The sequence below is a fragment of the Molothrus aeneus genome, chromosome 1 (assembly GCF_037042795.1).
Source record: "Molothrus aeneus isolate 106 chromosome 1, BPBGC_Maene_1.0, whole genome shotgun sequence".
NCBI classification, from domain to species: Eukaryota; Metazoa; Chordata; class Aves; order Passeriformes; family Icteridae; genus Molothrus; species Molothrus aeneus.
In genome coordinates, this window is record NC_089646.1 from 61,935,715 (window position 1) to 61,962,300 (window position 26,586).

At 37.0% G+C, this 26,586-nt stretch overlaps 1 protein-coding gene across 1 annotated transcript in view; it reads right to left on the reverse strand.

Moving 5' to 3' along the window:
• CDKAL1 (CDK5 regulatory subunit associated protein 1 like 1) overlaps positions 1–26,586 on the reverse strand; it is a 387,536-nt gene that overhangs the window by 213,680 nt on the left and 147,270 nt on the right. The window contains exon 8 of the mRNA XM_066558021.1: positions 23,248–23,368. Within this exon, the coding sequence (XP_066414118.1) occupies positions 23,248–23,368 (121 nt within the window). The remainder of the gene's footprint in view (positions 1–23,247; positions 23,369–26,586) is intronic.

A 26,586-nucleotide genomic window follows, 5' to 3' on the forward strand; every position in this document is an offset into this window, starting at 1 on the left:
GGTTGTTTTCACTTTCACAAAATATTCAAGATTTAAAATACCTTTGAAACAGCGGCAAGCAATTTCTCATAAAGGCTAATTAGTCTAAGCAGCAAACCACATTATTACAGAAATACTGCTTCTGGTATCCCAGCTTGTTCAGACTGAGCTTGGACACCAGCCACAGGTACACACACACACTTGAGGTTACAACATTTTCGATATGATAAGAACAGGACTTGTCTGAACTTATCTTTGTAGCCAAGTATTTTAGAGATATGCTGTGATAAAAGTTCTCTGAAAGTGCAATGCCAGCCTAAAAAGTCTCTCAAAAGAGTTCTAGCAGAAAATAGTATGACGCTTCAAGCAATACCATACAACACATGGGACTGCACACATTTTTCTCAAAGTAGGATGCCACCATGAGATGCTGTTTTTTAAATCTGCTACTCATGCCATGTTCAGCAAAGTGGCAAGGAAATGCATTAAATTTTCCTCTTCTAAAGATATTGGAAGCCAGTGTTTTATTTGGTAATGTCTCACTAGTTACTAATCAAAAGGAATTTGGAGAGAAGGAGCTCCATTGGTTTGATAAGCCATAATATGATTCAATTTCGTACTTTAAATATTTGCATTTTCTGAAACTGAATTCCTACAGTCAAGTGCAGGTAATTCAAAGGTCACAGCTGTGTAGTTATATCACTTACATTCACCTTGCTCACTTCAAGGTCAATGATTTAAAATCAAGTACATTAATGGCACTTTTCAGTGTTTGTCTAATGAACTTCTTGATTAGTTACTCTGGCCACACAGTTTTGCAACTGAATTAATATATTAAGGCATTCTAAATTGATATTAAAAGACAAAATGTCCCACTGCTAAGGTGCACACATCTATGCTCCCCATCCTGACCCAAAACAGTGCTTGATGCTTACTGGAAACTGCAATGGTTTTGTTTGTTGGGTTTTTTTTTTTCCAATTCAAACTAAAGCCCTATGATTCACAGAGACATAACTTATTTTAGAAGTATTTCCAAATAGCTTCGTGGCTATGTAGAAATCAGTTTTGGGGGCAGATCAAGACAGGCATTAATATCAAGAAAGCAACTCAGCTAAAACAGCACAGGTAGATAAATGAGGTTCTGTGGTTGCATGGAGCAGAAAATGCCATGGCATTCTAACTACAAGTCATCAATTCTTTCAGCACATCATAAACAGCAATAATATTTAGAAGATAATGACTCCTGGTCTTAGTCAAACAGTAGTAACGAAGGGGGTAGAAATGAAGAGCTATGGCAGAAGAATCTCAGAAAAAAGATACTTTCTTAGAAATCTGCTCACAGCTAATCCCAGAGACACAGCAACAGAACAGCCCAACATCACTTTATCATGAGGAACTGCTACTCTCAGATCCCTCCTAATGAACAGCAGTGGCTGAAAAATGACCCCTGAGAACAGGATTCTTGGAGACTTGCTTTAATTTATAAAGTTCCAGAGGGCTGTGATTTGACAACTGCCTTAGTATTTAAAGCAACAAACAGTGTAATTGTATTTAAAATACTCTACTGGGGGGCAGATGACTTAGCAAAACTTACAGAGAATGTGCTGCAAAACATAATTGGGTTAGTAATGAACAATTTCCAAAGCTTTTAAAAATCAAGCTTTCAAAGGTTTTAATGACATACTACTGTTTCAATTAAAATTGTGAATTTTAGGGGCGTGGGTGTGTATAATGAGCACATTTAAAGTCCTGTTTCAGGAATGAAGCATTTCAGCAGATCTCTATGATTGGAAGAAGGCTAAAGGGAGTCAAGTGTCCTTCTATAATCAATCCACTTGATTTACCATGCATCTTCATAACATTAGCAGCTCCTGAACCAACCCCACAGAAAACATGGCTGAAAAGTAGACCACTGCCTGTGACAAGAGCTATTGTTTTTACTTCCTGAATGGGTTTTGGGACAGACCCTTTTAGAGTGGTGAAATCTCACAGGAAACATTAGGCTGCCGTTAATTCTGTAACATACAGCAGGTACCACACAGATTCTTGGGATAAAAGGTATTGTTTTTGTACTGGTCAAAACATCCTGAGGGGAAAAAAAAAAGTCATATTTCAGGAGCACTATAACTACCAGGCTTAATTTAGACTTTATCTGAGATTGCCATCAGACTAATTTCCAAAAAAGCATTTGTAAAATGTCTGTGGGAAACTGGATCTGAATTGTCTGGGTAAAATAATGGAAGTAACTGCATAATAAAAACAAACTCACCAATTATAACTTAAGTCAAAGTTATATATTGCTTATATAGCTTGAGTTATAAGATATCAATATAACCTGAATCATGATCTTTTATATATCTATATATATCTATCTATTTTATATATCTATATATCTATCTATATATCTTTTATATATCTATGGAACCTGATATCAATATAACCTGAATGATAGCCTTTTATACCTAAATAACCTGATATAAATACCTTTTTATACAATATAGTGACTAGTATACAGTTAACTAGTTGCTTAATGTTGAATAGACAAAAAAAAAAGAAAAAACCTCACCAGGTGGATAGCTTTAGATAAAGATAAGTATAGTACCAATGAAAAATTGCAAGTGCAAAGCCAATCAGACAGAAAATTAAGAATTTAGACCAGTTAAGACCAGACAGACCAAGGAACACTGTAACTGCACATGCTCCAAAGACAAAGTTGAAAAGTTCAGATCTACGAAGACCTTGGAAGCCTTCATCAAAGACCCCTGACAACCCCCAAATTGGGCAGATGCAAGTGCAGTGCGAAAGAACTAATAACCATGAGATCATGCAATGTAAATTAGTTCTGGAGCCTACATGATGATGGTGTAGTGACATAGTGACACTAAACAATACCTACTGTACAAATATACCAGAGCACTTGACAAAGGTGGGTGAGTTAGGAGGAGATATCCCCCTCACCACCAGCACTGCAGTCAACAAATACCTGCTCTGTAGACATCACTCTATGGGGATTTATTTCCAGCCTATCTTTCAGGCATCACTAGAAGCCCTTCCCAATGACTGCATGCACACAAAGCTTTCTGTCCCAAAACATCCTACTGGTTGTGGTAGCAGTAGGACTGTTAGAAACTCCAATGTGGACAAGGATCTAAGCAATTAATACTATGCCGTTGCTCCTAAATGTCATTTCTATCTTGCAATAAAATGGTTAGTCCTGCTGGGAAATAAAAGCATCTGTGCAGAGGTAGGTAGATACATACATGCTTCAAATACATACCCCTCCCTATGTATTACTTTGTCAATGTAAAATCAAAGAAGACCACACATTTCAACACTAATTGCCAATCCTAAATCACAGATTTCCCAAACAATTTAATGAACTGATTTAAACAGATTTTCTTATAAGATGCATGGACTGATTTCTTTTAAAAACAGAAATTTAAACCAGGGCCCTTATATGTTTGCCTTTAAGAGTCTCCAAAGGGATTTTTCAGAAGCAAATTAATCTCCTTTTTGCACAGTTACAGAGCTGAGTCAGTCAGACCATGGACATAACTTTCTTAACAAAGAGTTATGAATTATTTTATTTTCATTATTTTGTAATGTTATTCTTTGAATGTATTTAATATTTAACATAAAATATATGTTTTGCAGACTTTAAAACTAATGACAGTGCAGAACACCAGGAAAACTGTAGTTTTTCACTACTAATGATCATCAACTTCTCCATCTGCTTTACTACTCTAAAATTCTCCCATTCTAATAATTCCTCAAATCTTTTATTCTACTTTCTGCGTTTTTTTTCCCTGCCATTTTCTTAAGTTGTTCATCTTGTCTTGCATCTGGTGACCTGTAAGGTTGTAACTCTCCTGCAGTGTCCTCTCATCCCAGTGACTGGAATGGTCTGACATTCTTCCAAGCTAGTTGGCCAGTGTTTGTATGCTTTGATTTCCTCTTTAACTACTCAAGCCTGTGGTGAGCCTGAAACTTTTCCAGTTCAATTGCTGCCAGCTCTGACAGAAACCATAATTTGCTAGCTTTTTTTTTTTTTTTTTTTTTTTTAAGCACTAAGATGGACAACGACCTTTAGACTTTAATATGACTTTTTTTTTTTTGCCTTGTCACTTCCATTGCAACTCAGACAGTTACGGTCAGTCATTTAAAAGAAAATCAGAAAGACCATTACTAAAGCACTTAATGCATAAATCAGAGCATTAAAAACAGGCCACAGAACCTCTTGGGGATTCAGGGTCTAAACAGCCTTCTAGACATTACAGGCTGGAAAATACACAAGAGGCAGCCCTAGTCATCCAAAGCAAGACTTAACAATAAAAAGGAATGGACAGACAAAACACAAAGTAGCTCAGCAATTCAGTTGTTTACAGGCCTTAGTCAATACTCAAATGGCAGCTTTTTTCACATTTCCACATCTCCATCTGGCTACAACATTATCTTTGCAATGGCTGACTTGAACTATTTTTTCAGCTTCAATCAAGTTCTTTAAAAGACCCAGCCTTTTGGATGATAGGGAGTTTTGCAGGATGTGCCTATGGGCTGCTGAACAAGACCCAACAAGCTGATGGATTCCCACAGAACACAGACCAGTTACTTCCCTGCAAGAATGCTTTCACAAATATGGTTGATGACGTACTACAAGACACTTATGTGCTTTTCTAGACATGGGTTAAATAGACATTTTCCTCAAGAGGCTGAGCTGTCCGAAGACACAAACTGACCTTGCCTTCTACAAAGAGGTGGTGACTAACCCTGTGGGATGGGGAAGACTGGAGATGTCGTGAGACTTGATATTTTTCATGTTTTTTACTTGCAAGGCTCCTCTAGAATCTGTAAAGTCAAGATTCTGTGATATGGATTGAATAGGTGTTCATTAGAGTGGGTTAAAAATGGGCTGGACTCTTGGGATGTGGTGAGCAGTGCAAAGTCTAACTGGTGATGTGTTCTTCAGGGACTGACTGATGCTGGGGACACTCCAATCTCCCAACTTTATTAGCAATAGAGGTGAAGGGATGTAATATATCTGCAGCAAATCTAAAAGTGGAGCTGGGAAGATTACTTCACATGCTGGAAGGCGGGTTTGCTGTTCAGAGGGACATCAATAGCCTGGGGAAAGGGGCTAAGGGGGAACCTCATGAAGAAAACTGGTTTGTTCCTTGTTGGAATGAGGAGCTCTTACTGCTGTCTACAAAGGGATGATGGGAGCATACAGTGAAGGCACAGCCAGGCTGTTGTTGGAGGTTCGAGGTCTCAGGATTAGAAGCATTGGATGCAAGTTGTAAAACAGGAAAATACCATCAGACCAAAGAAAGTATTATACCATGAGAGCCATCAAGTATTGGAACAAGCTGCACCACAGCTGATCTCATCTCTCTGAGGCCCTGAAACCCAACAAGAACACTCCTCCTCCCTAGAGACCAAGGACTTCTGCTGCTCCGGGTTTAGGTTTGTGTCCACATGTATGAGTGTGAGCAGATGTGTGCCCATAATTTAGTTTCCTGAATGGAGGAGTATATTTGTGCCTCTCCATATTCCTTTGAAATGTTCATATCAACCCAAAATGTAAATAAGTCTTACCAAAAACAAAAGGTTAAATTTATCAGTTTTGTTGTGAGTTACATTTGGCTGTATTTTAACTTCTGAATTCACTCAACTTGAATTCACCCTAAAATCCTAAACTCTCTTCTACCAACACACCTTTACCACACATAATAGAAAAGTGGGGGGGGGGAGGGGGGGGGGTGGAATGGACCTGATTGCATTAAATTGATTGTAAACTGTATAAACAAAAAAGAAAAGCCCCCAATGAGCAGATGTGCAGTAAGCTGTTTGTGTGTGTTCATGTCTAAGGCAGTTTATTCAAACTATAGAATCAAACTTTCCAGTCTCAGAAGACTGGAGATAGGTCTCTATCTCTTAGCTTTGCTTCACAGAGGAGCATTCATCCCTTTGGAAAATAAAGCCATTCAGTTCCTCTAGACCAAAATAAAAAAGCCATTTTATTTACTGAGTATTTATGTATTGCTCTCATAATTTTACTTCAAAAGAGAACTTTACTTTTCCCCACATATTGTTCGCATAAGAAAATAATTGAGCATACAGTATTCAACAACATTCATAAAATATTCCACGTGTACATAAGACATCATAAATCCTAAACTCCTAAAGAAAGAAGAGCAGGAGGACAGCAGAGACCAGAGTTTTAAGTGGATATAGGTAGAGCAATATTACCTTTGAGAACTAACTAGCAGTAAGTGCCATTTAAAAGAATATACATAAATCAAACTGAAAGGAAGTAGGTTATAAATTAGATGTAAGGTGGAAATTCTTCACTGTCAGGTTGGTGGTGCACTGAAACAGGGAAGTTCTGGATGCTCCATACCCTGAATTGTTCAAGGCCAGGTTGGATGGGCTTTTGAGCAACCTGATCTAGGGGAAGGTGTCCCTGGGGATGGCAGGGGGGTTGGATCGAGGCAATCCTTAAGGCTCTTCCAACCCAAACCATTCTGTGATTGTGACTCTCTGTTTTAACTGACTTTTGTTTTATTAAGAGGTATAGCTTCACTCCTATATTTGACTTTAATACTACACTCAAGGTAACAAAACACTCAAACACTCAAAAATACATAAGCTGCTGGAATGAACAAGCAAGGCCTAGTTTAAGCTTAATGATGAAAATTCCTATTATAGTCTCTGCAGTAAGTTCAGCAGCTGTCTGAACCACAAAGAATGATTGTGTTACATACCAGCAGCTTAAAAAGTGTCTGCAGCAGCCTGACTTGCAGCACAGCTGCAGGGGTTGTATACTGAGTGTGTTAGTGAAACATTTACAGAAGAAAGGAACCTACAACAAACAAGCTTGTACAAGCTTGTTTGAGGCTTTCCCATACACATACCTCTAAACTTGGAGTACATTCCCTGTTCCCACCAAAAAAAAAAAGCTGGATTAAGATTTTAACATGTCTAAAAAACACTTCTGAGACCAGCTGCAGATATAGGAAGACACCCTGCAAACCTAGCAACTGCAGACACAAGCCAACAAGCACAACACTATCATACTCCTCCTGTTCAAGCAAAATGGCCAAGCCGAGAGAAGACATCACTTCTAACTCTTGAGTCAGGATCAAAGGTTATTTACATGGTTATAGAGTGCTTGGTGATCACACAAGCTGAGCTGTCCTAAAGATGTTGATACTTCCTTAAATAGTTTAACTTCTACTAATATTTTCTCTCTATTCCACAAAACTGTTCTTTAGACTAGTCCTAGTCTAGTCCTAAATGGTAAATTAAAAACAGTATCTCAAAATTTATTACATTTCATTTTACTGAAGAATTATAATATAGCTAAAGCAAAAGACAAAAGATTCAACATGTATTTGACTAGTAATAAATTACTACACTATTTTACCCATACTTAAAATTTTAAATAGTGACTGATACAGTTTTGTAAAGGAAAAAGACATTTTAGAAAATTAGCTAAAAACCATAACTTGCAGACAAAAACCCTCTCCCATCTGCACCAATAATAAAGGGAGTTCTTCTTTAAGCTCTTTAACAAATGATCTAAACCAAACTGTTAGAAAAGAGGAATGTGAATGACTAAACAAACCCTTCAGTAAACATTCTCCAGCTGCAGTTTTCAGCCTAATACCAAGTTAAAATGTGGAGACTCCATCTACCTTCTGCAAAACTTCAGAAACAAAGCAACATTATATGACATACATGACTCACAAGCCATAGTCACTGCAAACAAAAAACACTAGACATTTATCTCATAAAAGCAAAAAAGACACCAGGACTGGCACCAGTCTGCAATGCAAGAAAGAGCATGTGATACTCAGACACTTGTGTATTAGTTTAAAAATAAGCTAGATAAGCATGTGATGAGTGACAATTTTGTACTTGACCTTTGCTTTAATAGCTCCTTTTCAAAAAATCCACACAGACATCAACAAAACTCCTAAAAAAATAAGAGCTAAAACCTTACATTTCATCCAGGGTGTTGAAAATAGTCCTTAAAACCAAAATTCTACATAGAAAAATAAAAAACCCATATATTTGAAGGACAAATTCAGAAAAAAATGTTTTTTCTTTAAAAAGCATTGAGGTCTTGTTGTAAATCAAACTGATGAAATGTATATTTCCAGTGGGAATATTTCATTCTGCCTAGCAGGCAAGGAATTTGGAAATAAAAGTTCCTCCTTCCTGAGGCTGACCAGGCCTACAGGATTGCACAGGAAATTCTTTTAAGTCAGGAAATGAGGATGCATTCTGCATGGGACAAGAAACCCTTACTTTAGGGTACTACTTTCTAAAGTGTGAAACCACAAAATTTACCCCTGGAGTAAGGGTCTCCACCAGCATTAAGCAAATTCATTATGCATAGTGTTTGTATCTAAATCCTCTTGAGTTTTTCTGTTGCTGTTTATATTTATTTAAAATATCCCAGAATCACGGAGTGGTTGAGGTGGGAAGGGACCTCTGGAGATCATCTGGTGCAAGCCCTCACTGCTCAAAGCAGCAGCAACCAGAGAAGGTCCAGACAGCTTTTGATTATCCCTAAGGATGGACACTCCACAACCTCTGGGCAATCTCTGCCAGAGCTCAATCACCTCCACTGTAAAAGAAGCTTTTCCTTATGTTTAAATAAAATTTCTTATATTTCAATTTGTGCCTCCTGGTTCTTGTTCTGTCCCTGGAGAGTACTAAGAACAGCCTTAAAAATGTGGTTTGCCCATTTAAACTGAAGGTAAGGAGATGCATGGCACAGAGTTTCATATTTTAGGCCTAACCTCACAGTTAGTTTTGTGTTTTACCTAAATATATATGATGCTGTCAGTGGTGATATTCAGTTTCAAAAGCAAAGCTGTTAACCACACTCCAAGCAGCACAACACATTCTTTTAGGCTTCTTTCTTCACTTTCATCTAGTGTATTCAAGATACAGAGTAAAGACTTAAGAGTCCCCAACCACTCCTGATATAGACTAAGAATCTCCCTAAAAATGGGCAACCAACAGTAATTCTGAAAAGAGGAATTAATCATTACAATTAATCATCAAAAGAGGTAAAAAATTTTAAAAATGCATTTTCATTTACCACCACCCATCCAAGAGCAACCGTTCTTTATCCGGAAGTCAAAACCAAATATGGCAACATCAGAGAAATTTTCTCACTGCTTCGAACAAGCCAGACAACTAAACCCTATTTGTAAGGATAAAGCCTGTTTTAACTAACACTGACACAATCCCACCAACAAGCACTCTGGTTTCTTGACTCCTTGGGAATGATATGCAAACAGGAAAGCACCAGCTTTCAGACTTGCAGCAGTGTCTGCAAGAAAGGACATTAACGAGAATCACACACAAAGTTCCACTTTCATCATGCCAGGACAATTTCTTTTGCATTCACATTCTTACTACACAGGACGAGATGAGTCCCTGAAGATGTAAATAAGACAAAGGAAAAAAGAACAGATTAAACAGAGGTCTAAAGAGCTGTCTTCTTCTCATGATGATATACATGACTTAATGCTACACTGCTAACTATAACTGTCAAATTTAGGCTCATTCCATATGGACCTTTCATGTCTGGAAAGATGGTTTATGCAAACACAAGTCAGGAGCTCCATCGAACACCTGACATACTGATGTAAACTTTTGCTTTGGGGAGCTTCATCTACCAATACACTTCATGGGGATAGAGAAAAACATCTGATCCTCATTTCCTCATTTTCTAGACACAGTAGTTGGGGAGCACTTGACTGAAGCCTTCCGTACATCTTGCTATACATCAGAGCAGAAGGGAATACAGAACAGTTGTACAAGCCTCACTCCACACTCCTCAGCAGAACTAGCATGCTGAAAGAAGTTATACAACTACCTTCTACTATAGTCTAAATAGCGATCCAAGATCTCATTTTACCACCTTTTTTTTCCTCTCAATTGAGTCTGGTCTTAAGGAAAACAAGGATGACAACTTGAACAAGGGAACTAATGGGTGATCTCTGTCAAGAGAGAAGGAGCATGTGAAAGACGTTCTCTAGTCAGGGAATTATCCAGTTCAGTTAATCCCAAACACAACTATTAATAGTTGGGGTGGAACCAACTCCAGGCACTTCTCAAATCTTCACTTCTGCATTTGTATTTCTCTATTTGAAAAAAAGCCCAAACATCTTCTAGGTAAAACCCCAAACAAATGTGGTTTTCCACACCCTCCCATAATTAGTATCCAGTTGACAGAGAAAGAAATTACCTTTTGTGGGCCCTGACATTTTAAGTCCCCCTGAATTAGCACAGTACTGTTGCACAGAGCTCGGCAGCAAAGGAGTCCAGAAACATCTCAGCATTTTCCATCATCTGCTGAGTACCCTGAGTTTCTAAAGCAGCAACTTGCCCAGAAAGAGATGATCCAGAGGGGACCTCAAACTCAGGAAATCAATCTCATTCGTACTAATAGATGGTTAGTGAAAAAACACATGTGATTTATTAGATATGATTCATCTTGGTTCGGTAGAAAAAAAAATTTAAACTAGTCAAAAGAAAATTTAAAGCAAATATTTCAAAGGGTTTTTGTTAAGACTCCTCATTGGAAAAAAAAATTTGTGCATCCACAAAAATCTACCATTTATTGCCTAAATTGCACAAATGGAGATGGGGACCCTTCAAGTGCCTCCTTTAAACTTATTTATCCTCGGTGTAAACACTAAGTCTCCTAACATGCATCTTGCAGTAAAAGCAAAAGGAGAAGAAATCCAGAAATCTGCACTAAGTATCTTACATTTTTTTGGTAACTGAAGCACAAAGAAAACTATTACTCAATTCAGTGTAACTTGTTTTTGCAATCAGGAATTTGATTTTTTCAAGAATTTTTTCAAGAAGAAGAATACAGAAAATACACAGATTTTGAGACTCTCAGTAAAATTACAGATCAAGAAATAAGAGAGATAATGTAAATTATCTAAAAAATAAGGATCATGTAATCTAAAAATTCACAGCTTATTTGAACTTTAGCATAAATATCAGAATTAAAGGGTGTTAATTTTTTTTTACTTTTCCATATAAATAGGTCATATAAAGATACTATTCCACACAAAACATTTCATATAATATCAATAATCTTGGAACAGGTTACATTGGATTTTATGCCACCTATTATCTTCCAAGCACAATCTCAATACTTAACTTTTCATTTATTATTTGCTTGGATTTTTTTAAAAGCACCTTTCCTTCAGTGATTTTGCTCTTATGTTCCATACTGATTAACCACAGTTTAAATGCCCTATTCCTCCGTATTTTTCAAATCTTACATGTCAATGAGATTATACATACATGTCAATGAGATTATCATAAACACATGCTTTTGTGTACTTGATAGGTAATGCAAAATATTTTTTTTTATTATTTTTAAGCTCATAAATTTTGTTCATGGAAAATTCTTTTTCTATTAAATTTCTCTCTAGGTCAAGTCTAAGAACAAATTGAAGACATTTCCCAAATCTGATTCTTATTTTTACACCTCTTTTAACACATTTCCCTTTCAGGTCTCCAAAAAAAATTCAACCTTGACCTGAAAGGGCACAAGAGACACTTCAGTCAGACACTTTGACAAGATGTTTTCATTTTTGGTGATGTTTAAGATGTCATACGGATGCCAGCAAAATAAGTTGGTTTTATTATTAGGCAACTAAAAGTTACCTGCTTCTGCTGATGAGCAGTAAAGGCAAAGACATGAGCACTTAGCTTTAAACACTTAGGTTGTACAACACTTTAAAGAACAGATCACTAAACCATCCAGAACTATGAGTACATAAAAGCCCAGGCATTTCTCATACTAACATTCAGCAAGACAGTATTTTTGAAAAACAATGGATTCTCTAGTGCTTGTCTTGTTTTTCAAGTTTGGGGGTTTTTTTATGTGAAAAGTTGGGACTAAAGACAACACAATATCAATTGTAAGTTTGACATAGGAGCTTATTTCTCAGTCTTTACTGTAATCTGAGAAATGAATAAAGTGGTTCTCAGTATTTTGTCCAGATTTCCCTTAGGAAATACGAATATGGGCATAAGAGAAGGGACACAGATGAATGCTCTGCTCAACAGGGAGGAATTTATCTCCAACCTCAGAGAGTAAAGTGATGTCAGAATTACGGCTATATGAAACTGCAAACAACTTCAGAACAATCTCTTCTCAGACAGACTGCAAAATGCAGCTTGTTGTGTGATCCAAAACCACTTCTGCAAGGAAGCATTTGCCAAAGAGGCAGGCAGGAAGTTGCCTTACAATGCTCTGTGCTAACCTGCAATCAGGTTCCAGGATGTTAAAGCTGTCTCATCTTCTCAATCAGTCTTCAAAATAATTGGGAATGTGGCGTTGAAAGGATTGAGCTGAAAGTGCAGGAAACTGCAGATCATAGTTACACAAAGCAAAATAAAGCTTGGTGCCCCCTCCCAACTCTTAGCCTTTCCCCCACATAATTTAAGTTGGAAACTGGGGATTGTGTTAAAATTCTGGTGATCTTCCTTTTGGGTTAAGAGAGTCACAAAACTGCGCAGTGTGGGAAGCCACCTAGTGACGGAGAAGCACAAAAATGCCTGGAGCTGCCCAAGGTTTTAACGAGATGACGCAGTTGGAGCATGTGATGACCGCTGTTTTTCTCACTGACTTACAAGTTGTGTGGTATACTACAGTTTAGAGAATTGCACAGTGATTCCTGACAAGTTTTATGAGTCTTACTAAGTCTTGTAAATGAACTGTGAAATAGCAAATTTTCTCGAGATATACAAGAGCAAAAGGAATTATATCAAAATGCATAAGAAGGTTTGATGCAAATTTTAAACTCATGGTGGCGCTATGCAGAAAAAGTTCAAATTTGTGAGGCTGCAAGGAAATAACACAGGGGAAGCAAATGTGCAAAAATGGAAACAATCAAAACAAACTATTTTCTTCTAACTCGATGCAGAAGTAATTCAGTAGACTTGAAAGAGGAAGTTTTCATGACCCAGAAAAAATAGCTGTATTACACATTCTTAACCAGCATCTTTCAAAAACTGAGAGCTCACAAAGTAGCATGAACACAAAACACTGAACAGAAAGATTTCTGGGCCAGTAATGCTCAGTGTGTACAAACAATGTCATAATGATTTTTGCCCATGGCGAAGAACTTTACCAGCATGTACCTTCTGACTCCACTGAAAAACCACACTGCATGAAAACTGCACATGACTTAAGAGAAGAGCCAAGTGGACAGAGCAGGTTTAGATGTCAGTTTACTTTGACATCATCAAATAGCACCAGTGAAGCAACGGGCACAAAATCCATCATCATAACAACAGGGAAATCAAATATATTTGTTCTATTACATTATAATACAGGCAGTATTACAAGCTAGTATGAAATTGCCAGAGTATGTCATTCTGAATAGCAGAAGAAAGCCAAAGAAACACCTATTTACAGGAATAATTCTTAGGTGTCATATGCCAACAAACTTAATGAGGGACTGGCCAAGCATTTCTTGGAAAGGACAAGATGCATGCTGTTCATTGAACATATGCTTCTCTTAGAGCCATTCTAACAGCATTAAACAACAGCAATGAAAAATACAGCCTGAAAAAGAAGTATGAGTTTTCAAGTCATCATACCACAAATGATGTTATGACTGCAGGTATTTGATGTACTAATGAGAAAAGTCCTTTAAAGACTCTTTGAACGCTTCCCCCCCCCCCCCCCCGCCCCCCCCGCCCAAAATTTCTCTTGGCAGAGGATCATGCTCTAAACCGTAAAGGGAAAGTAAAGAAGCCCAGCTCAGGATTACTTTGTCATTGAAAAAGACAGCATGACATCAGAGAAATTCAGATCCTATAGCTAAGGGGTTTCACAAGTTCTATACTTGAAATCCCAGGGATAGAACTGAAATTCAAAGAAGTGAGCTCAGGCAGTGAAGACTCTAAAAATGAGAAAGAAGTAGCATTATAAAGAGAGTAATGGTGGCAGAAATCATGAAGGTATGTAAAAAGAACAGTCTAAAAGCATAAGAGAAAAAATTGTTTCTTACAGGCAAATACTTAATGAAAAACTTCTATCCTTATTATATATTCAATACAGGTATGCAATAAACTTCTTGTGTATAAACATCTTCCTTTTTGTGAGGGATCATCTTGAATTCAAGATCATCCTCCTTTCAAGGTTATCATGGTGACAGACATTTACTCTACAGGGATCTGCAAAACATCTACATCGTATTCACTATTCACCAAAGCAATTTTGTATAATACAGCTCAACACAAATGGCAGAAATACCGTGGGCAACAGGAGAAGGAACTGAAGATATCAACACCTTCCACCTTCCCAGTAGCAGAAGGAAATTTATCATACTAAACTCCAGACAGTCCCATGAAGATGACGAGGCCTAATACTTCTGTGGGATGAGGAGGACCACAACTACCTCCACCAAGAGAGAGAAAGGGACCATAACTACCTCCTCCTCCTCCTCCTGCCCTCAGCTGTTGATGTCCATGAGCAATTAACCCCTGCAAGCTGCACCAGCAGATAGAGGTTCTGACACTGAAGGAGGTACAAATCTGTGCCACAAAATGAGCTGCAGAAGACAGAAATCAAGCTGCTCAGGAGGTCCTTTGCTGGTCCAATCCACTTACTTTCCTTCCTGCTTTCTTAAATGACTGCCTGCATAAGCTGCTGAAGGAAACCACCTTGTAAAACACACCACTTTTCTGCATGAGGAAGCACAGCGGGCAGGGACATTCTCAGCAATGGAGACACAGAAGCAGGACAGACACACAGAACAGAAATGACTACAAGCACAACAAGCTGGTAAGATCAGAATGCAAGCCACACTGATAGATCACCTCTTTATTATAAACAATACAATTTTCCCAAGATTTCAGTGAAATTGCTACCATGAAGCACCTAGAGATTTTGTAGCACTTTTTTAAACAGACTATCACATATAATTTTATAGTCATTGTACAAATGCAATTGTAATAATTGCAAGAAATTACTAATAACTGAAAAAGAGAGAAATCTTTCAGAGAGTGTTATCAATATGCTATTTAAATATCTAATTAAGAAATAATGACCTTAGATGTGAGTTACAGTAAGTTGCAGTGGAAAGAGACCTTAGGCAAAAAAGTAGATTGTTGGGACTTTCTCTTGTAAACAACTGATTTTCCTTTTCCCTCAGTTACAGCAATGTGGTTTTTGTGCATTTTGGACTACTAGCTTTTCAGATGTTATTACTAAAATTAAAATGCCTAGATACACATAACTATGTCACCCACCATTTTCATTATGTAAATTGTTCTGTGAATTGTGCCAAACCAGAACAGATTAATATCAGTTACATCCACATTTGAAATAGATGCTTGAAGATAGTATAGCCAAAATCTAAATATATGAACATGCAAACACCAATTGAAATATAAACAAAAAAGCCTGATGCAGAGGTTTCCTTTCAAAAACACATACACTACCTTTCTACCTTCCCTGTTTCTGAGAGTAACTGACATGATAGGCTCTAGCATGTCATCAATGTTTGACCTAAACAGTTATGAAAAGTGCCTATTTAAATATTATAAGGTAAACTAGGTTCAAAGTAATTATACATAGCTTCATATTTCCTGGGGAGTTCACTCTAAGCATTTACCTTGAACCCAACTACAATTAAATACAATATGTGTGCATATAATATGTAATTATATACTAATTGTATTATTGTAATCCAAAGAAATATTATTTTGCCTCTCCAAGCATAATAATGAATGCAAATCAAAACATATTTTCATCTTGTATTCTCAAAATCTACTTTTGACTTCAGAGCCACTTACATGAGTATCTTCAAAAGTAAAACATTAATATATGGAAAAGGTATGTGTTATTAGTTTGTTAATAAACAAGCTAAACCAGGTAAATTGAAGGTGTGGAATTCGTCCTTGTAAGTACTCAAAGATTTTTGCAAAATATGAGCAGATTTGTAATTCAGACTCACTATTCATTCAAAAGAGGGACAGCAATATTCTGGAGGGCAATTTGAAAACATTGGGTCATAGCCGGATAGACAAAAAATATACAAGCATTTGCCAAAAAAAATAGTCTATCACTGTCAAACAGTAGGTGATCCAATTTTTCACATACCAGAAAGATTTTCACTTTCCATCTTCTTATATATTTTTATCTAGAGATAACTTTTTACCAAGGAATAGATTTCAATTCACAAGAGTAAACAGCCAAAGAAATGGCTGTTCTGCTGAACTGATGAGATTATAAGTGAAATAACCCACAAACATCAGCACAGAAAGGCACTGGCTACACATGCTCTCACACTTAAGCCACAACATCCTTATCTCAGAAATCAAAGATATTTTGATATGGTTTTAAGAGGGTGACTACAGAAAGTTCATCCCTGTTACAAAGAAATCAAAGGTGATGTGAACAAACAAAGCCTTTTCAAAGGTGGACTCACAGGTGTAGGTGATGTTTGCTGAATGCCACAAAAAGGTAGAAATCTAGCTCAGACAGTTCAACTAGGCAAAAATCTGGACAGGCAACACAGGTCACTGCAACAACTCAGGGATTTAACAGTCACAGTTAAGGCCTCTTTTTGTCTGATAAACAGCAATAGAAAAAAACCTAGTGGATGCTAGTAGATCTCTGTATTACTTTGCTAAATATTAATTTTAAATCTCTCTTTAGACTTGCTAGACCATGCTCAGGTAAAATTAGATATATATCTATAATAGATAACTAGATAATTAGACAAAAACCCACAGAAGCACTCAGAAGTGTTCCCAAGGACTTCAGTATCTCTCAGTGGAGTATCTTATGCTAGCAAAGGAATAAATACTGTTCTATAACTGGACTCTACACATCTGTCAGTGTACTGGCATCAAATAAGAACCAAAAATTTTCCCTCCATCAGAGCAGGAAAATAGAGCACTGTACTTCTCTTTTTGATTTCTCTGTTGACATTCTCCTCATTTTTGACATTCTGTCACTGTCTTCCTTACATTCTGCTGGCTGGGGAGGCCTACTGATATTTCTTCTTCAGACATCTCACCCAACTGCAGCAAAGAGATGGAATATGATCTCCTTTTAATGCCAAAAGCAGCCTGAAATAGGTGTTGATTCAATGAAGACTACCTGTAGCAAAATGAATCTATACATACTGCCAAAGATTTTCCAGACCTCTTACCATCATTATTTTACCTTTTTTCAAGGAGAAAACCAGCTAATGCTGTGAAGTTTAAATGTGACAAAAGTTAACTGAATCAATTATTTCAGAAAACCACCTTAAAAAAAACAGAGAGTTGAAAGCATTTAATTTATGACCTCTTTTTTTTGGCACAATTTAAAAAAGACAAAACCAAAAATACCAAAACCCAAATTACCTACACTTTCATGGACATCCAGCTCCAAGTATTTTATATATTCAAACCTAAACAAATGTTGAAATGAAATCTATTGAAAAATTATTATGTGATCTCATATAAATTAAAATGCACCTCTTGGAGAAAATTCAATTCTTATACTCCCCAATTTATAAAACTGAAATATCTGCTTACAACACAAAAAGATGAAGAAATAGAATTTTAACCTTTCACAATACATAACCAGGGAAATATTCCTGCTTGGGAAAATCAGGATTGACAATAGTAGCTCTTTAGCTTCTTTTTAATGCTGACTTTTTAGTCACCTGATGTTGCAACATATGTTACAGCACATGCCACAGTCCACACTGCCACTATCAACAGAGTCCCACCATACCGCATCAGAAGGCCTCAAGCATCTGCCCTTCTTGTTCTTTAGCTCAACCTTTTATACTCCTCATGTTCATGCACTGCACCTGTGTGCCCTCTCTACCTTTCTGTCATTTATCAGTGCACCTGGACACTCTGTGTCTCATTACCTTCAATACCAGTCATCTGTCCTGCACAGCTGTAGCCCATTGGAGATGAGGCTCAGCCACAGCCCCACTCCCAATTGCCACAAACTGTGTGCCTACAACCTGATTGATAAAACAAACTCAGTTCTGTATGTAAAACTACTTTCTTTTTTTAATTCTGCTAGATTCAGATCCTTTGGTAGCTCAGAAACACTTTGAACAACCACCACTAGATAACGTGACTTAAAACATCCCTACAAAACTAGCAGGATGCATCAAGCTTTTAAGCAATACTGTGTATGCTCACTTTTGCAGTTCATCCACACAGAGTACTAAGCTTGAAGTGTTATACTTTAATTAGCATTTAAGACACAAAAGCAGATCTGATAATCTTTCTGAGATAAAGTAACATGTTGATCTTCTCTAAGATGCTCCAGCACAGCAGGAATAATCTAGTCTAATACATGCATGTACATTATTATGCTCCCTTTGGTCCTGAATTCCCTGTTCCGTATATTTTAATTCTTCTCTAGCCAGTCATATGAGCAGTGTAGTTACTTGCCTGTTCCAATAGGAGAGGTAGAAACTTCAAAAAGAATACGGAAAGCACTTCAACCCATGTGCAAATCCACCCATCAGTAAATTCTAGTGTGGGCTCATTTTCAGGTGATATTACACTCATGCTTCCCAGGGCATCCAGAAAAAGCACAAATAAAGTCATATTTGAATGTATGTGAGTCTTAATAAGGAAGTTCAAGTAATACAAACAACAAAGATACATGAGTAATAGTCCAAGCTGCAAAGCAGATACAGAATTAATTAGTATGTGGAAAACCAAGTCTTGATCCCATTAAAGAGAGCTGTCTAGGTGGCTACATGGGTTATGAAACTGGCACTAATGAAGATGAGACCACAAGGAGAAAAAGATTTTTCCTTAAACCTAAATGAAGCTGTAATACAAAATGAACTTGAGAACATTTCTCTTTCTTACTTCAAAGTAACAGAATAATCACATTAGTAGATTAGTTTAAAAATTTATGCCTTTTCTCCAAACAGCATTTAACATGCTTTTCTACTACTATTACCTGGCTTGTTCCAGTAAGATGATGACCTGTACAATACATACTTGTGACATAAATAAAAGTGGAAGAGATTTAACCAAATGCCTTAATTTAAAGCAGAGAATTATTTTGGAGTACAGGAACAATTCTCTGTTTCTAGGTTCAGATCTACTAATATCATTGCAGGATATACTAAGATTAAGACAGCTATCTGGGCACTGTGACAATCCCTGGCTTTTGACTGCCTATTTTATAGAAAAAAAAAATATTTGAAAAATATTGCAAAGTGTTTTCTAAACAATAACAGAGAAAGCAAACCATACAGGAAGAAAAGGTCACTTATTTCTTAGGGAGAAATTATAGAGGCCAATCTACAGCTTGTATGGGATACTGGGGTGGTAAGGACTTCTTACATATCTGCAGATGGAAAAATGAAGAGTCACTAACACATCTTTGCATGTCAGAGAAATCTGGTAAATCTCCTGTGCCTCTATTCTGGTAATTCACCATTAGTCTCTGCAAACATACTTGGAAACTCTGAAACATGTCACTCCTGGGATGGGAGCTTTTCTCTAGAGTCACAGTCTGTTGACAGAAACCACCAACTGTCATGGTAAATTAAACAAATAGGTTGGATTTCTCAATAAGAAAACAACAACTCTCAGGACAATCAAAATTAATAGTAGGAAAAAACTGTCCAATACTTTAAAAAAAAGAAATAAATAAAATAAGTGCCAAACTCTGAAAAAGACACAGATACCTGTAAAGGCAGAGCAACACCTTTTTAGGGACAAACATGTCACTGTGCAAAACCTCTGAGCTGGCTCACAACTGACAGAAGAGTACCTGATCTTCACAGATACTCCATACCTAGTGGGCTCTTGTTTTGGTTTATTTTTAATTATAATTATTACAGACTGCACAGTGCAGTGGACAATATGTCTGTCCCTTGATAGGACAGATATGATTTATGCAAACAGCTGAGGACACTCATGTACAGCAGCAGTCCAGGCAATACAAACACAGAGGGACATGTGCATATGTAGGCATGCATTTGTGCTTGGACAAGTACAGGAAAAGTTCAAAGCTACTCTGCAAAGACAGAAATCTTTGGGTTAGGAAATTTTTTTCCTCCATTTCTGACAGAAGAAATCAATAGAAGAAATCTCAAGTCAAAATTACCAAATTTGACACCATCTTGAGTTAAGAAACAAAGACACAGATGAGAGATGTCTTAACAATCAGCATTTCTGGAGACTCCCAAAAATTAAGTGGTCCTTCTGAACCCTCAGAAGAATACCTCCAGCTGGCAGATGTCCATGTACATAAAGGAATTCATCCTACTGGAGAAGGAAAGGGGTTAATGTGAGCCATGGAAGACTCCAGTGCTTTGGGAGGAGGGAATATACATGCTCCAATAAGCCTTTTCTTCCCCCACAGAATTACAAAAGAGGCCAAGGTTTCATTAAAACCCCAGCTGGAAATGGTAATTCAGCACCACCTGTCACAGCCCCGTGGGCACCCCCAGGCCCTCGCTGACCTGCCTCCACAGCCCATTCTGCACCAGGAGCCCCAGTGAAGCTCAGACTTCTGTTCCTAGACCTGGCTTGAGCTTAAGTACCATGCCTGCCTCCAGTCCTGCACTCATCTCCTCAGACCTGTGTTATTTGTACTCTTCATAGCCAGGGTGGGTGATCATTCCATCACCCAGGCACATGATGTGACTCTTAGGGCTGTCCTGTGCAGGTAAAGAGTTGGACTCTATGATCCTTGTGGGTCTCTTCCAACACAGCATAATCTGTGTTTATGGAACTTTCCATGTCTGGGACTGCTCATGGCTCCCACAACCAGCCCCCAGCTTTGTCACACTGCTCAGGCTCCATGGCACCAGGTGTCCTGCTGGAGTGGGCACTGCCTGGGCTGGTGGCACCCTCACCTCCCTTCTTGGCCTCCCTCACAGAGAAGCCCTGCTCATGCTGCTCCCAACATTTAACAGTATCAGATAAAAATATTTCCAAAGAGGAAACCACTCTTTTTAACAAAGTATATTTTACTATTTTAAGACCACTTAGTCAGATCCAAACTCACCTCTTAATAAAGATCACTGTACCAAAAAATAGTCTTCAAAGTTTCCTCAAGTCTCTACATAGAGAAAACTTTGGTCCAATGTGGTGTTGGTACTAAAATTGACATAACCAGACTACTAAGGCAAAGCTGATAAAATTAGCACAGTCAAATCACGGTGACTAATACAGTCTGTGTCTTGTTCTTTGTTCATTACATTTTTATATTTTCAGAAACTGCTGCACACTGCTGCCTTTTAAAGCTATGCTTTGTTTTTCAAACCCAGACCAACAGGCAAAAAAGTCACCTACAATACGCAGCTGGGGAGACTAGGAAAGGGGAAGAAAAAGACAGGAAAACCCAAACATCTGTATTTCAGGAGAGGAATGCAGGCAATATAACACAGATTGACATAGTAGTTAATTTATGTATCTTATACAACTAACTTGTTTGTTTGAGGCTTTAAGAATGCTTTTGCCTTATCAAGTCATATTTGACTTTCTTCTCAATGAAACAGATATGCTTCTTGTGGCTTCCAATATTTTTTTACATTGTCTTATGTTAGTAAGTAGGCATTTAATTGACCTGAGAACAGCAAGAACTACTACGCAACGTAATTTTTGTTTGTAAACTATCAGGTTCTAAAGCAAAGGGTTTCTGAGAGTAACTTCTTAGGAGATGTTAACAGTCTGCCTTTTGATCAATTTTGGAAGTAATTGTTTTTTCAAACAGTAAAAAAATACATCTGTTCAAAATATATTTTAAAAAGTTTCAAATGGTTGCTACCCTCATCAGTCACCTAATGCTAAGTGTACATACCCTACAGTACCCTTGTATTAACCTCTGTAATTAAATTAGTAATAATCTGATATTTGAAATAATAGTATTTTTAGTTTTCCTATCTTAAATTCATTACTGTACATCAAAAGACAGGAACAAGACCACAGCTCAATTAGCTCACAACCTTGACAACATTTACAACCAGAAAGATATTATAACATTATACTGTGATAAATATTAATGGAAAAGGAAAATTTTTACCATCTGAAAGTCAGACTCAGCAAATGTAAAAAATTGTTTTAATCATGAAGAGGATTTTGATGGGCAAAAACAAGATGTCCATTGGAAAGAAAATGAGGTAAAGAATGTAGAACACTCAAAGTAACTACACCGAAGAGCTTATATCCAGACTTCAAAACCAATCCGTGAACAAAAATGCAGTTTAAAAAGGTATTATAATTCAGCAATACAACAAAATGTCACCCATATATTTACCAGAAGTCAGAGGAAGAAAAAGTAACCACACTAAACCTTGAACTGGTATTCTGACCAAAACAGCACACTAGGTTTCACAGCAATTATGAAGGCCACATTACTAAAAGACAAGGAAATGAGAAAGAAGATAGTATCAAAACTCCTCTATGAAATGTTTATGAATGTGCTAATCTAAACTCAGACCTGAGATACACCACTTTTTTTTTTTTCATGCTAGGCAGTAAGTTCACACCTACCTGGGATGCCCAGAGCAATGGATTTTAAATTCAGCCAGGGAAATTACCACATAAGTTGGAGAAGATAGGAAAATCAGAAGAAGACTTTTGTGATTCTTGCTGTTGCTGCTTTGTTTCTTTTTTTTTTTAATAAATTGACAAAATGGAAGGATACCAATTGGCATTGATAAACACTTCTGAAAGCAACAAGGGAAGGAAGATTAAAATAGAATTCCTCAAAGCAGAAGTACAGAACAGAAAATACTTGTAGCCTTGCTGGGAAATGGGCATCCAGAGTTGATTGACAGGAGAGAGTAGCTTGTTCAAATGAATATATGAATGAAATATATACATGATGACTCTTCACAAACAGGTTAGAGGAGCAAGACAGAAGTAACTATATCTAATTTAGCCATTAGTAAATCTGGGCTGACAATCACATCAGACAGATCTTAACAATGTTTACAGATCATAATGAGTTACTAAAAATATTCTGGAACTACCATCTTAGAAATCAAAAAATCACAGAGGGGAAAAAACCCTATAAATGCTCTTTTCATTTTGTAACCAAATAAGCAGGGATTTATTTTCTAAAATGAATATAATTTAATATCTTAAACTATTTAAAAGTGGTTATCCTGCCTCCTTCTGTGTAGCTTAGGAGTAGTACACTAGACCTGCAGAAAGAGACAAAAGGAATTCTTCTGCAGTACTGAATGTTTTGTAACTTTGGAAGATTCTTACCCTGTATTGATGGAAATTATTTCTATCAGTGGATTCTTCCTAATCTTTGGCAAATCCAGTCGTGCTCCCCCCAAACGTTTTCCATTATCCTTTTTCTGCCCCAGCAGTCTCACAGAATGACCTTCAAATAAAACAAAAAAAATGCAGTCATTACAAAGAAGTCTCATCATAGTTGTTTTGATTTGCTCTTCTTCAGAAGTAGTGTTTATATTTCAAAGACTGAAAATGAGAATGAGATGTAATAATATATTTCCACCATCTGGAGCATTTATAAAGAGACACTGACAGGTAAAATAAATCACCTTAAAATGAGAAAATTATTTCATCCAATTATCTCTTCACACTTACATTTTCTGTTTTATATGATTAAAATTATCTAAGCAGTCTCATTTTCATATTCTCTAGCAAATAGCAACATAGCAATAATATTTAAATGAGTTGCATGGCAGGATCAGATGATTCTTCCTGAAAAATTTAATTCAAACCTAAATTAGGAGGTAATAAACAACTAAATACTGTTTTAGCTTATTACATGGAGAACCAACACATTTCAAGGTTACCTGACTGTGTAAGTCTGGAAGTGCTGTGAAGCATATCCTCACATGTCCATGGCTAAAGATTTGCACATATTCCTCCCACACCAGGACAAATGCAGGTCAGAAAACTGCCTCACAACTACTTTCCTGAAGCCATTAATGTTCAGGGAGTAAAATAAAAATAATTTCACCAACTGTCTGCAACATCAGTCATGCCATGACAAGTCCTCTATTTAAAGAGCACAAATGACAGGGTTCACTGATATTTTGAAGCAAGAACTAACAATGAAGAATCAAAACAATTGTGTGTATTATTGCATAAGGTAGTCTAAAGTGTTCCCAAGTGTTATAAGTGTAAGACTTGTATCATTTACTCCACAAAGCCTAGGACAGGCAGGTGAGAGACAGCAAGGGAAAGCTAATGGTAGATGCCTGAATAGAGTTGGAAGACAACAAGTCAAACTGGCAGGAAAAGAAAGCACGTGTTTCTTAACTTGGAAAACTCCCTCATAGTAAACCCTAAAGCTCCAATCCACCACATTTTTCAGGAAAGAAAAAGCTAACCCTAAAATAGGAGGGGGGTGAGAGGAATGCATGAAACTATGAAGTACAAGTAGAGCTACATCCAGCACAGCAAAGCCTATGACCCCTTCAAATCATTTAAAAACTGTGTTACATCAAAGCTCCTAACTTATGTTACCAACAGCTATTTACTTTAATAAGAATTTAAATTAATTCCTTCATCAGTCAAAGCCTTTCTTCACTGCCTGTTTTGAGTCATAAATTAATTTTTGAATAATGTAGCATTCATTCTCTTAATTTATTTCCTTGATATGGCAACAACAGCCTGGAAAAAATCCAACTACTTCTAGAATAACATCTTCCTCAAGTTTTTTAAAGGTACATAAAAAGTTTAAATCAAAAATGTGATCTAATGAAGAGGAGAGCAGGACTGACCTGACAGCATAAAGGTTAATACCAATTGGAGACATAATGGTTAATACTGATAGAAGACATCATCATGTCAAAAGGAAACAAAAGGCATTACTTCTGCAGTGGCATTTGACAAAAATTTCATTATATCCTGTGGTGAATTTAGTAATATGGTGCTTGTGCTACTAAAATTTGCTAAATTACTCACTTCTACCTTTTCCTGAGAATAACAGCAATATCCTTGTCTCGCAATACCATCACTTATTTTCTAATCTAATGCTTCATTGAAGAGCTGCAAGCATGGCATCATTTTATTTACTTGTATAACCAAAGTAAGTGCCTTAAACCAGAAACAGAAAACATTCCTTTTTTATTTCTTAATACTGTGGTTTATTTGGAATAAACCAGTTTATCAATTCTTTAAATATTCAGCTACATTGCCATATTAAAGGCGTATTTGGATTTATGGTTGAAAATACAGTGGAACAATTCACTGTAGTCTTAAAACAATCAAGTTTAACAAGTTACCCAAAATTTAAAATTAACACACTTAGAACTGGGGTCAAACCACCATTCTTAAGTTTAAAAAACAAGATGAAAACAACAAACCACAAAACCAACCTGACCCCCTCCCCAGGTAATATCTCAGTGTGCAGAATTGGGGAGGCCTCATCTCCTCAGAACACGGACCCTCAACACGGAAAAGCCATGTGAGTAACTGCTCTCTAACAGGAATTTAGCTCATGCTCTCCCTTTCTCAGACTGAGAGCAGTCCTCAAACAGGCAACCACCCCCAAAAACACCCCACAAGATGAGGCCATTCTACAGATAGAATATGGTTTATTGGGAGAATAAGACTGAGCTGCTTCTATTGTCAGAGACTTCCTTTATTCAGGAAAGATACCCCAGCTCTGTGACCATCCCCCACGTGACCCACTGAATGTTAGCACCCACCCCAACCCTGAGCCAGAGCTCAGGAAATCCATGGCCTGGCAATCAAATGCGGCATCTTATTCTCACATAAAATACACTTTGCATATTCCTCCTGAAGGACACTGAAGTTTGAATTAATACAGTCTTTTAAGACTTGTGGGGTATTCAAGAATAACAATATCCCTGTACTTTTCAGTCCAGACACCAGAGGCTGAAAAAATGCCTCTGGTAGGAGATGATTTTTAGCAGAGAGTTTAATGCTTCCAGAAGGCAAGCAGCACACACACATCCAACTACTGTGACTTGTGTGGCAGGCACACTTAATTATTCTTCCTAATAAGAAAACCCCCTCAATTACAGTATTTGTGACCTTAAATCCTTTTTCCCCAACTCCATACAAGGACTATTCTGTTTCATTTTAAGTAAGCACTAAAACATCGGCTTACAGAATTGTTTCTATTAATAAAACATAACTTGATAAACACTGAACCATACTTTTTCACATGCTGTAAATCTTTTTTCTCTCATACTTATTTCAAGAAAACTTAAGTATTTTGCTATCTTCAACTAGGAAAAGGCTAAATGACCTTTTTATTTTTAGATTGCCTAACCAGCACTATTAGGCCCAGATCAACATCAAGTTTAACAGAAAAGGTAGTAACTTGAAATCTCATTCATGACCTCCTTTCAAAGCTTAGAATGGGACAAAACACTGCAATTAAGCTTTACTTCTAAAGCATTTTATCTGATTAAGTTACCTTCTCTCTGACTTTACAGGTTGCATAACTTACCTAAGCAAAGCAGGTGTCCCAAACTTAAAAGGAGTCTTTCTTTTCATGTTTGTTTTCTTTCCTTTTTTAAGTTTTGTACAACATTTTTGAAAACTGAGTTAATCACAAGTCTATTACCATAATGATGAGTGCTCCATCTCAGATAT